The sequence below is a fragment of the Falco peregrinus genome, chromosome 4, assembly GCF_023634155.1.
Source record: "Falco peregrinus isolate bFalPer1 chromosome 4, bFalPer1.pri, whole genome shotgun sequence".
NCBI classification, from domain to species: Eukaryota; Metazoa; Chordata; class Aves; order Falconiformes; family Falconidae; genus Falco; species Falco peregrinus.
In genome coordinates this window covers 104,751,382-104,766,761 of record NC_073724.1, presented here as the reverse complement: position 1 = coordinate 104,766,761, position 15,380 = coordinate 104,751,382, and the positions used below count along the sequence as shown (strand labels likewise).

Sequence of the window (15,380 nt, the reverse complement as noted above, 5' to 3'; positions counted from 1 at the left end):
AGACCGGGGGGGGGGGGGGGGGGGGGGGGGGGCGTGGGCGTTGGCTAATTCTGTATCAGATAATTACTTGTCTTCTCTGTGGGAGCTAAGTTTCCTGTGCTAAAAGGCATTAAAAGTTACATGTTCTCTTGCAAAACACAATGGAAGCACCACATGAATGAAACCCATCACATTATCAAAAAACTATCCCCTTCTCAGTGGTACGGCAGATGTTGAAGTCCTTAGACCTGACGGGCTAAATATATTTCATGGAATGCTCTCACAGAGATTCAGAAGCTCTCCTGTGCTGAGCAGGCAAAAAAATCCATTCTTTACACATAGAAGATATGTATTTTCCCACACTAGCAGCAAAGCAAAGCAAAATGGCTTTAAGCAAAGGGGTCCAGACAGCTGCCATCTCCCATCTCCATAAAGCATTTCCCTCAGCCCCAATCCATAGAAAAAGAATGTTCATAGCCCACCAGCAACTCCTCTGACATGAAATAGGGACTGGTAGAAATGTTTGATTGTTAAATTAAATCTCCCTTCTGGTTCTCCCGAAGTGCTTTTACAGCAAGCATATGGAAGGCAGCGATGCCGGGTACCGCAGCAGAGAGGAAGGAAAATAGCTTTTTGTCTTCTTAGGAGGTTTTGCAGCTTATGACACCTGAGCAATCCTCCATGGATTGTCTTTGCCTTTCTCATGGCTGATACACATATGTTGCACTCCTTAACCAGGGAAAAATCCTTTTGAATACCTCAAGATTTGACCATACAAGCAACCTCCAAATCCTGAGCTTATTTCATCAGTAGACCACCCTTCTCCTGCAGTGCTGAATGAAGAAAAAAAAAAGCAGCCCATGTTTAACCCTCCTGAAAGCTAAATCAGCTGCCTATCTGTTGTCAGACTATTTTATACAATCCCATGAACTCATACCCCTTTTCACTGGCATTTCCTATCTCAGAAATTAAGTACAGACAAAAAATAGGATTTACAATTAAAACACTGGTCATAAACAGAGTTCTATGTAATGTGCTCCTAGCCAGTATGAAAACCGACCTGAGGAGTCACAAAGTCTTGCTTCATTTCTGACAAGAATTATTACGGCATGTCACTGTGCATGGTTAAAAAAACACTGTGCTCACCTTCTCAGTTTGCTGTATTTCATCACTGGTAAATGTCATTTTTCTATAGATGTAACCCTGTAACTTGATGAAGGCTGTGACTAAAGAAAACAGAGCTTTATGACACCTGCTTATAGCTGCCTACGAGGGTAGTTTGGCATACTACCTCTTCCACTATGGACTATGCACTGCCCATGAGAGAGAGAGAGCGGGCAGGAAAACTTTTCCACCTCTTTTCTTTATACAAGGGCAAAACTGGACCAAGACAAAATAGCCAAACCTTCTCCTAGCAGCATGACACACACCATTTCTCCAAGAAGAATAGTTCTGCCATTCAGAGAGATAAAAGACAGCCTATAACAATACACGTCCTTCACCGCAGTGTAAGTCTGTGCCATGTTGGTACCCAGTGACACTTAGTTACTGGAGAGGTTTTAAAGCTTCATGACCACTTAAAATGAAAGTTCTAATACAAATGTAAAATAGCAACAATTACCTAAACCCATAAAAATTAACAATTAATTTTGACCATAATCAATATTTGGTATAATATCCTATTACAAAAGGAATAGTCACATCGTTTCATGTTTCTAAGGGCAAATGACATTACAACATGTCAGTATTGCTAACTGTAAATTAATCCAAGAATTGTCATACCAGATCATATCCAAGCTCCATCTGGAATGATGACATATAAGGTAGAAGGGAACACTGAAGATATTCAGAGTGATCTCTTGCACGTCAAGGGCCACAGTACTTCCCTGAATTCACTCTAAACCCAGAGATCAGGCCATGGCTAACTCTGGTGTGCCAGAATAAATTCTAACATGTCACCAAATTAATGAATCATACAGGTTTGAAGGAATCTCTGGAGGTCTTCTAGTCCAGTCTCCCGCTCAAAGTAATTTGAGTTACAACTGGTTGCTCAGGTCCTTCTCCAGATAAATTTTGAGCATCTCCAAGATTGGTGATCCCACAACCTCTCTGAGTAACCTGTGCCAGTGTTTGAACACCTTCATGACATTTTTTTTTATACTGATTTGAAAATTCCCATCTTCCAGCTTTGTTGCCTGTCATCCTTCCACTGTGCACCCCTGTGAAAAGACTGGCTCCATCTTCTCTACACACCCTGATCAAGTAGCTATAGGCTGCAACAAGATACCCCCAAAGCTCTCTCTTAAAAGGTGAACAGATGCAGCTCCCCCAGCCTCTCCTCAGATGTCACATGCTCCATCCCCTCACCATGCTGGTAGTCCTCTGCTGGCTCTAGTATCAATCCCCAAGGGATATGCAGAGGCAACTGGTTACTAATTCAGCTTTGTGACTCTGATGGCCACCTTTTGAGTCCTTAGGTCCAGTCAATATTCCAGCCACCTTATCATTCACTTAGCAGTCCAGTTCTCACCAGTATGGCTTTAATGACACTATGGGACACCATGCCAAAGACTTTCCTAAAGTCTGGGTAGACAGCATCCCTTCATCCATCAAGCCAGTCATTATAGAGGTCAATCAGGTTGGTCAGGCACAATTCATTCTCAGTAAAGGGCATAGAAATGTGTAAAGGGTGTTAAAGGAATAAAGGGGTAAAATTTGTCCTGGCTGTTCCCAATCACTATCTCATCCTTTCCTGTGCTAAGAAAAGGCTTCCAAAAGGATTTGCTTCATAACCTTCCCAAGCTATTGAGGATTGGTCTGTAGTTCCCTGGATCCTCCTTGTCCTTCTTGATGCTGGATGTGATGTTTGCCTTTTTCCAGTCATGAAGTACCTCCCCTGATTGCCATGACTGGGGAGGCTTTCCTATCTCCATTCCTGCATGCTCAGGTAATGTCTCAATATCCCTCCAGAGCATCCCATCCCTGCTTCCAACTTCCATAGACACGTTTTTTTTGCATTTGAGCAAATGAACTGTTCCTGTGCTTTGAGGAGGGTGTCAAAGGGTTCATGAAGAACAACTAGCTTCTTGTGCCTGTTTACCTTACGGGCTAGTTGCCCATTGGATCCTGCCAAGAAGATCTATGAAGTCAAAATTTGCTCTCCTGAAGTATGAGGTTGTGATTCCACTTATTTGTGTTTCCCACTTCTTTCAGTATTTTGAACCCCAACATCTTCTAATCACTGCAGCCAGGGCTGCCCTCAACCTTTTCATACCTTCACCTAGTTCTTTCTTGTTTGTGAGCAATAGCCCTAGCAGAGTATCCCCCCTTGTCAGCTCACTGATCACCTGCAATAAGAAATTGTCCTTAGCACGCTCCAAAAATCTCCTGTGTTGCTTGTGCTCAGATCTATTGCCCACCTAGTGGATTTTGGGTTGACTGAAGTCCCCCAATGAGTACAAAAGCCTACCATTTTGAGGCTTCGTCCAGCTGTCTAAAGGCCTCCTCTGCTTTCACTTCTTGACCAGCCAGTGTATAGAAGATGTACCACCACACCAACCCTGCTCATTCATCCTCTGCTCCTGACCCTCACACTCTGGGCCAGCTTGCTGTCAAAATGTAGCTGCCCATGCACTGCTGCCACCCCTTTGCATAGAGCATAGCTCCTGCTCCTCACCTTCCCAACCCATCCTTCCTAAAGAGTCTGTGTCCCAGCTCCTGCAGCATTCCCATCCTGAGAGCCATTTTGCACAAGAATGTGTGCAACCCCACAGTAGGTCCAAGCTCTGTGGCAGCATGGAGATATCTAATGCCACCTGTTTGCTCCCCATGCTGCCTGCATTTGGGCACAGACACTTGGGGTGGGCTCCCAGTGATGCCACTTTCATGAAGTGAGCCCAAGAGCCTCTTCCATCTTGTTGTTCCCCTTATACTTCTTCAGAAGTTCCCCCTTCAGGGAATGAAAACCCTTCCCCAACAAGCATAGTTTAAAGCCCTTCTCAGAAACTTATGAAGCCTGTTAGCAAAGACACTCTCACCTCCTCAGAGTGCCCCATGCCCACGGAGATGAAAGCCCTGCCATCAACGCCAGCAACACAGCCATGGATTGCCTTACAAGATGTGTCTGCTCCAACCAGAGCCTTTCCCTCTCACCAGCAGGATCAAGGACACACCAGCTGGGCACCCACACCCTTTGCCTTTGCTCTCAGCCATGCAGTCACTCCCCATATACTCAAGGTCTCCCCTGGCAGCCTCATAGGTGCCCATGTGGATGAGCAGCAGAGGTCATAGTCAAGAGATAAACTATCTTTGGAGCCTCTTTGCAACACTATGTCCAAGCTCTTGGCAAGCAGCAAACCTCCTGAGACAGCAAGGCAGACTAGCAGATGAGTGCCTCTATCTCTTCAGGAGAGAGTTTCTGACACCTACCACCTTCCTTTTCTTGAAGCCTCCAAGGGTGGAGACTCAGCTGGCTCTGATGCCTCATCCCAAAGAAAGTCATCTCTTCCACCTTTTCCCAGGGCACTGTATCTGCTCTGTAACTGCTGAACCAAAGGAGGAGAAGAGACCTTAGTTTTGTTGTCTGAAGTAACAAACCTCCAGCCTCTTCCACCTCAGGAGTTTCCACCCTTGACCCTCAAGGGTTATCTCTATTTTTTCCTCCTTCCTTTCAACATGGGGCTCAGGTTCTTGGCTCTGCAAGGCCTCTGGAAAGACCTGTCCATCCTACTTGATGCATACAGTCTGCTCACTATCTACTACAGCTCTCCTACCTGGCACCTCACTGCTCTAACCAGAACACCCTGCTGTTGCACACCAGTGGGCAGCAATCCTGACCTGACAGTGGCAGCCCTACCATGACAGCCTCTCTGACTCTGCCACCTGCCACTGTTTGCAGGATGCACTTGTAGAAAAATCTGCCCTTCTTGCTAGACCTCACCCTGCTCTCCCAGTAGTAGAAAACTGGTTCAAGACCTGAAAGCTAGAGAAGTAAGAGCTCTTCAAAAGCACTTCTATGACCACCTGGAGAAAATCTTTATGAAGATATTTGTCTAAATTATCTTGAAGTATTCCAGGGTTGTTTTTGTTGTTTTTCTTTTAAATTCAGACAACTTCCTTTGAGAAAGGATTCCAGTCTAAACATTGTGTACAACATTCTTGTTTCCTGAGTTTAGTTTTCTCTTATTTTAACTTCATTGTCTCCAGTTTTGGAGACAAAGGGGAGATGATTTCCACTTTAATTGCATTAAAGAAATGCAATTAAATGTTAGAAATATCTTTCCTAAGGTAATCAAATGTAAGCTTTTCAATCTCTCAGAGGACACAGACTTTAGCCTATACCCTAGCCATTTTCTGTTGCCTCTGAAATGTCTTGCATTTGATTGCAACACCTTCGGAAATAAACAGTAGGGCTCATCTGCCCAAGTGTAAGCATGCAAAGTGATTAATTTTATCCTATAGCTGGCATCTAATACATGCCTGAGGACTCAGTCTTTGGAAATACCAATTTCTTTCATCTAGAAAAGATGCTGAGCGATTGCTTTTGTCTTTGACATCTTTTAAATGTTTAAGTAAGCACAAACAAACACCACCCTGAGGTGACAGAACTGCACACAGTATCCCAGATGACTCAAAGTTTACATAAATGCAGTTTCAAATTCTCCGTCCCATTCCTTTTTCATCCTAAGCAAAACAGATAGAATTAGAGAAGAAAGGGACTACATGAAACAGGGAGGTCTAGCCAAGAGAGCAGCCAGGTACATAGACAGTTTCTCCTTAACCCTAACAAAGCCTCAAAGATTTTTCCTGGTAAAAGCTAAGTGGCTCCTAGCTGAGCCTCAAAAGCGCTTCAGCAGTGATGCTCTTAAAAACCTGAGTGCTTAACATTTTAAACATGGAAGTTGAAGCACTGAAGAGCATAATAGGCTCAGCTAGAAACCACTTTGCTTTTGAAAATTAGAATTTCTTCAAGGAAGTCAGTCAGGTCAGGGGGCTCCTCCAGACACTTGTGCCCTCGGGACCTGCAGTCTTTCCTAGAGGAATTTGAACTGCTGCATAGGGGAGAGGCAAGCTACTACCACAGATATCAGCCAAATCAGCATTTTGATGTTCAAAGTTCTACATGCTTCAAATTTGTATTGTTCCATCACTAACTCAGCAGATGTGTAAGACTTTAATTGCCAGCTTCACTGCTGGTGGTCATTCATTAATGAAAAAACATTTCTTTTTTCCTGTTTCAGAACCAATTTCAGTCAAGTCTTTGTGCATAGGTGATCACAGATCTCCAAGCACACATGAGCAGGTGTGCACCTGGCCCATCCAGAAGAAAACAAATGGCAAAACAGTCATTTTCACAACCAGTCTGTTTTTGTTTTTTTTTTAATATTTACCCCATGATCATGAAAGCAGTGGAAAACTGTTCTTTCCCTGTCATCCTGGTCACCAAAACATTGTTAAAGAGGCCGTAAGCAAAGAATCAAGGCTCCAGCTAAAGATAAAACATTTATCAACATTCTCAAATGTCAAGAGTGGGGAGAGAAGCATTGAAATTGCTGCAACTAGGGAAAAGCAGAACTGAAAAAGAAAAGGAAGGCTCCTGTGGCATCTGACAATTCTCTAATGATGCAGAAAGGAGGATGGCTCCCTAGCAGGTCCTTGCAGGTCCTGCACAGCCAGGATCCCTCCCTGTCCCCTTCCCAATAGCTGAAGAATGGAATAAAAGGGCACAGACAGAAATCAGAAATGGAGAAGCAGAGCCCCAACATAAATGATCATTTGCAAATTAAAAAAATAATTTAAAAAAATCATCTTTGGGGGCTTAATAGTACTTTTGATAACATAATCAGGAAAAAATATTTTACTCTAGCTTCTGAACCTTTAGGGTGCACTCATTTTTATCTCTGCAACTGTAGAAGCTAAAAGTGTTTTTTTTTTCTTTATGAAAACCAGCTTCCTGATTCCAGAAGTTTGTGCTTTAGATAAAAGCACCAATGCCTGCAGACCTCCATGACTACCACCAGATCTGGTATCAAAAGAGGAAGATACGAGACCCCCAGATGCAGAGTGGGATGACTGACAGTTGGAGGCAAACCAAGCTGCCCTACAACAGCTCACAATGAGCAGGACAGGACCAGGCAAGGGTGCAGCACCTGAGCTCAGTACAACCTGGCACTTAAACCTGAGAGGGTTCTGCTTCTCAGTTCATGCAAACTGGAATACTCTTCACAAGAAATACTTGTGCACATCAGAGGAAATGCCTAAATTTAATAAATAATATCAAGACTAATAATTTTACCCCTTACTATTTCATGTCAATAACAAAGCAAACACTCTGAAAAAATAAAGCAGAGCTAAATAATACTTAGAAATTATAACTCCTGCATCCCTAGCTACCTTTCAACTAGAAGAATCAGAGTCATTACGGATGGAAATTGCCTATTAGATCATCTGGACTAACTCCTTGACAGTGAAGGATACATATCTCAGGGTGCTATCTGTTACAGTACTGGCTGGGATCACTTTGTTCATCTTTGAATTTCAGCCATGTCTGGAATGGATAGAAGATCTGTGCTATGCTGCAGAAAGAATGTATTCAGTAGTTGAGAATATAATCGATCATCTACTGCTAATGCTACCTGTTCAACTTTTAATTCAACTCACATCTACTACATGAAATCATTGGTGACACTCTAGCAAACCAATAGGAAATAAAAGGCTTTACACATCAGTCCTTCTCAAGGAATTTCTTCTGCTGGTATAGAAAAAAAAAAAAACCCCAACAAATTCCTCAGTATTACTGGACCTAATTTCCTATGCAAAGCTGCAAAGATGCTTATCCCTTTGAGACCCATAGACAAAACAGATTTTTTTTGTCTTCAATTTGAAACTTAGCTTAAGACTTAGCAAGCAGACACATCTAGAAAGAATTTGGATATGAGGTAGAACAATTTCTTTTACTCAAAGCATTTTATAATACCCTTTAACATTAGCACAAGGGCAAGAAGGAAGGAAAGGGCTTTTCTTTGTGTTAATATTGTAAGCTTCACCAGGAGTACACTGGACCGCTGCCGAAGTGGTAGCTATCTGCTCATGCAGTTGCAAATGAAGGACATTCACCCTCATTTTGATGTAGCCATGACAGCAGACTGCTCCTAGGGGCATATATTGATGATCATAACATTCCCTTCTACTTTACAACCTCCTTATTATTTGCACCTTGACACTCTGGCCAGGGGAGAGGAGATCAGTTTTGTGGGATTAACACTGATGCTGCCACACTCTGGTTTGTCGGCCAGCAGTTCAGATCTGCCTGTCTGCAGGCCTGTTCCCCAGCAGGAATATGCTCTCTGCTTCCAGGCAGCAAAGATGCCTGCAATGAATGAATGTTTCTGAGACACATATTTTTTCCAAGCACTGTAAGGAAGTCAAGATTTCAGCCTGGAACTACACAAACCTGAAGAAAGCAACTCTTACTAACTCAGTCTAAGCACTAAATGTCAAATACTCAAACTCACCTTAAGTAAAATTTCGTCAAGGTCAATAAAATGCTGCAGGCCCTCTGGCGCAGCTAAACTGATTTTTTTAGCATTTTATTTGCTGAGGCTAAATTCTCTTGCATGAGATGTTAAACTACCGAACAAGACAAACAAACAAAACCCACCTGATGATCATATTGATAACGTTTTCCAGAATGTTCCTGTTTAAGACACCACAGCTCTGTTCCACATTATGAAATAGCAGATTGTCTGGCCACAGACTGCTCATCTGACCTTGTGTATAAAAGGCTTTTCTCTTTGTTACGTTGAAAGACACTGGGCAAAAGTCTGATTTTATTACACTTTTAAAAATTAAACCTGTTTGCCTGTTGCAATAAGAAATTGGGAGTTTCTCATGGGATGTGCCTTTCTTCACTATTTTCATGCTTTTTTTTCACACCCTCATTCCTGAGAAGGATGTTACTCATGTTAAGCTCATCCAGCCTGGGCTATTAAGTGAATAAGCTCATCCCACTGCTGATATGGGTGTCATTTGACACTACCTTACTTTATTCAGAAAGACAGGTAGAAGTTATTCCTACAACAGTACAGTTTAGATATACCTCATGGATTAATGGGAGTCATAAGGAGCTCAGAATACTTGTGCAAAAGTTTTTCAAAACCTCATGTAAAAATCCATTTGTTACCTCTCCTGCTAGTGGCAACAAATTGCCATTGCTACTAAAAAGAGTAGTTACTCCGTGAGAGTAAGTTGTAGGTTTATGATGGAGTCAGTTTCAATCTCAGCTGCTATATTGCAACTTCTCTGCCAAAACCCACCTCCGCTCACTGGAGGATTCACTTGCCATTAAGCAATTTGAAGTTACAGCAGATCGGTGACATAAGTAATAGCCTACACAGTAGCCTAAATGACTGTCCTTACGTTCACTTTTCTCCCACTGTCAGGAAAAAGGCTGTATTCAAAAAGACAATTCTTAAATTCAAACAATTTGGCAGCAGCCAGTAGCAGCTTCCTAACTTAAGTAGGAAAAAAATGTTCTTACTTTAATGTGTCTTCACCTGGACCTTTGAAGAATAGCAGAGTAATTCTGAATGAACATTAAAGTATATCAGAAGTGATTTTCACTTAATAATGTTCATAGTTTAAGAGATGCATTACATAGGCTATATTACATAGGCTATTCAGAGAATGAAATCAAACGGAAATGTAAGTCAGTTTAATGCTGCGTCATGCTGTAATTCTACTTCTAGGAAGATCAGTACAGCGCTTGGGGGTACACAGTCTCCTCTGAATGCATGCCCGGTCATTCTCAGCTCCTTCAGGGTAGTCTAGGCCCCTTAGATGGGAGCAAAGTACTTGACTTTTCAAATCAGGGACAAATTATTTTATTTTTTTTTCTGATTTTGATTCTATTTTCAGCCTGGTATTGGATACAAGTCAAGACAGAACTGGAGCAAATGTGAAAATTGCTGCGAGGAACTGGAATTCAGTAAGATACTAAATGGCATTTTTAAAGAATAAAACTCTGTCCACTGGTGCCAGGATATCATTCCCATATAGCAGAGCTCTTAAAGGCAGAAAAATATATGTTGATAATGAATAGCATATAGTATCATCATCCCTCGTATAACTAATCAAAATTTCTGTCATTGTGGGTGTAAAAGTCATCCTTTAAAATGGAACACAACAACAAAGCTGGAATCAAAAGAAAAATATATCATTAAATTTGCTTGTGATGTACATATAATTACTGTGGTTGATTTCTTAAAAACAAGGTCATAAATCAATGTGTCTACTAGGTTCCCAGCATTTTATTATTTATCTCCAAAAAACTGAACCCAGCCCAGTAAGGAGGGCACCTGTTTGTTTTGACAGCAGCTGGATCTAGCCCCAGATTTCTCTGACAGAGTACGTAACTGAAGACCTTTTGATGGTGGTTCAGATGAAGGAGGACAGAAGGGACATCTGTACCCAATCAGGAACATGATTTAGGAACATGTTAGAGGGGATAGGAGCTGCCTACACAATTACGGGCTCGGCTTTGTGGGAATATCTCAGGGATAAAAGGCTGCGAGCAGACAGAGCCAGACATGGGGCAATAAGTATGGGGCACCGTTAGACCATGATCTCATGAGCTAGAGTTACAAAAGTTGACTGTGTGCGGTGCCCAGGGTTTATTGCACTGAGCAGCTACATTTGGTCCCACAAAACATCATCGTCACACTCAGTTGCTGAGCACAGCCCTGGCTGGGCACAGTTCCCCTGATGCTTTGGGCTGTGGTGCCTGGCTGTGCCTGGCTGCTGGGGGAGCCTCAATCCTCCTGCTGTCAGTGCTTCTGCTCTCTCAGCAAAATGGTACTTTGCAGAGCAACAGGGCAGCAACTCAATGTGATGCTCAGTAAATGCACGGTTAGTTGAGTGCAGCTGTGACAAAAAGCTGCCTCTCTTCTTGCATCATTGCTGTTCTGCCTCCCTGCCCAGTGCACCCTGCTTCCCTGACCTTCCCCAGCACTCCTTGCTCATGAATACCAACTGTAGGGTACGTATGGAGGTCTGCTTTTCTTCATCACCATATACTTTTCCCAAAAATACGCAGCTGTTTTGGTGGGAGGTGAGCCCTATTATCCTTCTAATTCTAGCTGTTAAAAAGAGAGGGTTTGGGGTAAGCAAGCTGCAGATGAACGGTGTCAACCATCCAGGCAAGTTGGGAAACATTCACAGATCCACAGAAACAGAAAATGACCATGTGATGACTGAGGATCAGGCCCCAATGTGCTCTACGATAACAACTGCAGAAAAAAATCTCTAAAACAAATATTTAAGAGAAAAACTGGAAAATCGTGTGTGCTGGAAAGTGCTAGAAGCTGCTCTGGGAGCAAGCAGAAGGGGTTGGATTCAAAGCTGCAAAACAAGAATGACTTTTTAATTTTTTCCCCACAGTTCCACAAAAAAGTAATATTTGTGCAAAGTCACACTCAGCTAAACTTGAGACCAAGATTACAAGTGATACAAAATGCAGTAACTTCTTTTCACTACATTTTCCTTTAAAATATCTCATATAATTCATTACTGCATTTCACTCTACAGAATCTCAACAGTGTAGTTGCACTAACTCATGAATACACTGCACAGAAGATACTAATATTTTCATACACATTTTTGTGCTACACTTGTAAGACCTAGCCTGCCTGCACAGCCTTCTTGCTGCTCTACCCCATGGACGTGCCCTCTTGCTCAGCTCCTTCACCCCTCGGATGCGCCTTCCTGCTCAGTTCGGGGCTCTCCACATCCCCAGAGCAACTCACAGTAGCCCCTGCTACTGCCACATTGAAATATCACCCCAGAGATCTCTCCGCATGCCACAGTACTATTAAACACACACACAGAATTTTTCCTCAGTGAAAACACACAAAAAATATTTTACTCAGTATTTCATTCCTAGCCATTGCTGAAGGAAAGCACAAGATTAAGGCTAAGTAGAAACATCAGAAACCTGTAGCACCCTTCAACTCTGAAAGTGTACAGCACTGGGATGGCGACAAATTGCTGCTGCATTCACTTGGAAAGGAAAACAGTAAGCTATTGCATGCAATAGATACAGTATAAACATTCACACACACTTGTATGTATGTAAATACATGTTTATATACTTAGCAGAGACTGATATCAACAGTATCACGGAATGATGATATATCTACATCTACAGTAAAAGTATTAAATCTTTTTGTTCAGAAAGAACATATGTCAATGCACACTTTACACTTGCCTTTTAATTTTACAAATAATGGAAATTAGTCCCATTTGACACTAATTTTATAGGCAAAATACTTTTTTTACTTCTAATTAAAGTTACTTCTGATTTATATTAGATGACATGTGAAAATAAAGTGTTAGACATACGGCAATTTGACTTCTTGCAAAAAGGCACACAGTCAGTATCACAGAACAGATTCTCAGTAAGAAAAGAATGCACCAAAATAACAATGCACCTGAACAGTGATTTGTCAGAGTGAAAAATGAAAAGACAGGGAACCTGATTCTATTTTTATACCAGGACTATAACAACATTTTTTAGACCTAATCGCATTAGTGTATGCCAAAATGTGTAAGATGGGAGTGAAGCTCTAGTTATGATGCCAAGATAAAAAGGGAATTTTTAAGCAGTATGTATCACATATACATATTTTAAAAGGACACAGTTTTTCAGCAATAAGGGTTGCTATAATTACCTCCCAAAGAAAACATGGAAGCTGTTATTTGGGACATCAAAACCAGGCTGGATGAATTTTTGCATTCTTAAATGAAATTTCTCTGAAAGCAGGAAAGAAAGAAGACTGTAAGATCTATCAAAGTTTTCTTCATCTCTTAATTCAAAGAATGTGCTTATTTTGAAAACATACTCAACAATTCATGAAAACTAAAACTGTAATTGTCTTTTATAGCAAGTCAGTTCAGGAGGTAACAGTCAAAGCTGGGAAAATACAAATACTAAGGTTATCTAAAAATACTGCACTGAGCTACTTCAGAATACTTCAAATATTTTAGGTAACACATGCTCTAATTATACTGTTGTATTATTATCAAATTAAATAGCTTTTTTTTTTTTTTTTTTTTTTTTACTAAAACAAGACAGGTCACCTGAAATATCATCTATTAATATCAGCATTACAAGACCAGATTCCCAGTGGAGAGGGGAAAAATCAATGGGAAAGAAAAGCCTGCACTGAAGCTGGATGGCTATTAGGTACATGCTGCACTGCTAACTTCTCCCATCAAACAGCTTTCTACTCCTGCCCAGCCAGTTCAAGAAACATCGAACAGAAAAGAGTATGTGAAAACCGAAGCAAATGGATAACTGATGGTGATGAGATTTGTAAGTAATTTCCAAAGGTGGTTAACAACATGCAAAAAGATGATCCAATGCCACAACAGCAGATACAGCTGTTTTACAGATTAAGACTACCTGTTGCAATTAATGTGGTGTATCTTAACACATTAAAACATCTTGGAGACCAAACAAGCATTCAGTTGCAGCTGAAACCTTATGAGGAAAACATAGTGGTGGCCACAGAGGTATTTATAGGAGCATAGCACAATTGTAACAGGCTAGATAAGAACCTTGTATTTTACACGCATCTGCCAGAACTCCTGAACCATTGATTTCAGTCTTACAAAGCGATACCAGCATATGTTATGGGTTCTACCCAAATTCACTCCTTATTTTAGCATACTCAGTGCTTCACTGATCCTCAACTGCAAGTGTAGCTACCCAGATAATCATGTCATGGATTTCAGAGCACACTTAAAAGAAACTGATCTCTCAGGAATGCCAGCGCATCTGGGAGGCACAGGGAAATCTGTTGCTGAAATATTTCTGAACACAAAGTCGAAACTTTTTTTCTACCTGGTTCAGCACAGAAAAGCCTTGCAAATATTACGAAGTTCATCTCTCCTCTGTGCTGAAGGAAGAATGTGCACACCACGCATCACATAGATGTAACTTTCTATAAAAACAATGTTGCTAGAACCAGGTAGTGATAAGCACTTTATGATTTTACGATTTTCCTGTAATTCAGAACGGGACTCGGCGGACATGACCAACCCCTCTACACCGGCAGCGGCACCCGCCTGTGCCTCCCTACCCGGCTTCCAGCACCGGGCTGCAGCGGTCTTTGCTCCGGCAGGCTGGCGGGGCTAGCAGCCCGCAGCCCGCAGCCGGGGCGGGCACGGCGGGGCAGGGGCTCCGGCGGCCCCGGGGACCCGGGGGGAGGTCGGGGGCATGGCGGGAGCCGCCGGAGCGCAGCGGGGCGGCGCGGGCACTCACCGCGGGGGCGGTCAGGCGGCGGATGCTCTCGCCCAGCGAGTCCAGGTTGACCCGCCGGCGCCGCGGAGCGCGGCGCGCCCCGGAGCTGGCCGCGGCGGCAGCGGCGGCGGCGGCGGCGAAGGGGGTGTCGGCGGGGCCGGGGGGGCTGCGGCTGCCGTTCCAGCAGAGGCGGGACAAGGGACACTCGCCCTCCTCCTCGGGGCTGGTCTCCGGGCAGTCCGAGCCCAGCGAGCTGAAGGACTCCGAGGAGATCTTGCGTCGGGACATGGTGCCGCGGGGCGGCGGCGGCCGGGCTCAGCGCGGGGCGGCGGGCAGCCGCGGTGGGCAGCGCCGAGCCGGGCGGCCGCGGGGGCGGCCGCCTCGCATGGCCGCGGGTGCCCCTGGGCGAGAGGCAGCGGCGGAGGCGCCGCGCCGGGGCCGGCGCAGCTCTCGCCGCTGCCCGGCTCCGCGCTTCGCCGCGCTCGGCCGGGGAGCGCGGGTGCTGCGCGGCGCCGCGCCGGGAGGCTTTAAAGCGGCGGCGGCGGCGGCGGCGGCTGCCCTCCTCTGCCTCGGCCGCCCGCCCTCGCTCTCCCCTCCCCCGGCTCCCTCGCTGCTCCGCGGGAATCACGTGTTGTTTGGAGCCCTTTCCCCCTCCTCCTCCTCCTCCCGCTTCCCCCCGCCCCGCTCGCCGCCCGTCGCGCTCGGCCCCGTTCGCCGCCGGCCGACTCCGCTCCCCCGCGCCGGGGGATGCTGCCGCCCCCCCCCCCCGCGGCCCCCGGCGGCCGGCAGCACCGGCGGGGCGGGCCCACGGCCGCAGCCGGCCCACAGCCCCGCGCTCCCGCACCCGGCTGCCGAGAGGGCGGGCAGGGCGGTCCGCTCCCCCGCCCGCGCTTTGGAGCCAGGCGAAGGGCGAGCGGGGCAACGGGCCGGTGGCCCCGCACGGCTCCGCCGGGAGCGGCCGTGCCCGCGCCGGGGCGGGGGGCGACTGGGCCCCCCCCCGAGTGCGGCCGCCCCGGCCCCGCGCCGCCGGCAGCCCGCGCCGTGCTGGACAGCTCCCTGCGGCGGGCGGGCGCGCCTCGCTCCCCGGCGGCACCTACCGCCG

The 15,380-nt window shown here is 45.0% G+C and overlaps 1 protein-coding gene across 1 annotated transcript in view; it reads right to left on the bottom strand.

The window, feature by feature from the left end:
* The window catches only part of GUCY1A2 (guanylate cyclase 1 soluble subunit alpha 2), a 177,281-nt gene extending 162,437 nt beyond the window's left edge, over window positions 1–14,844 (bottom strand). The window contains exon 1 of the mRNA XM_055801911.1: window positions 14,300–14,844. Coding sequence (XP_055657886.1) covers window positions 14,300–14,566 — 267 coding nt within the window. The 5' untranslated portion in view covers window positions 14,567–14,844. The remainder of the gene's footprint in view (window positions 1–14,299) is intronic.
* Window positions 14,845–15,380: the final 536 nt, after the last annotated feature.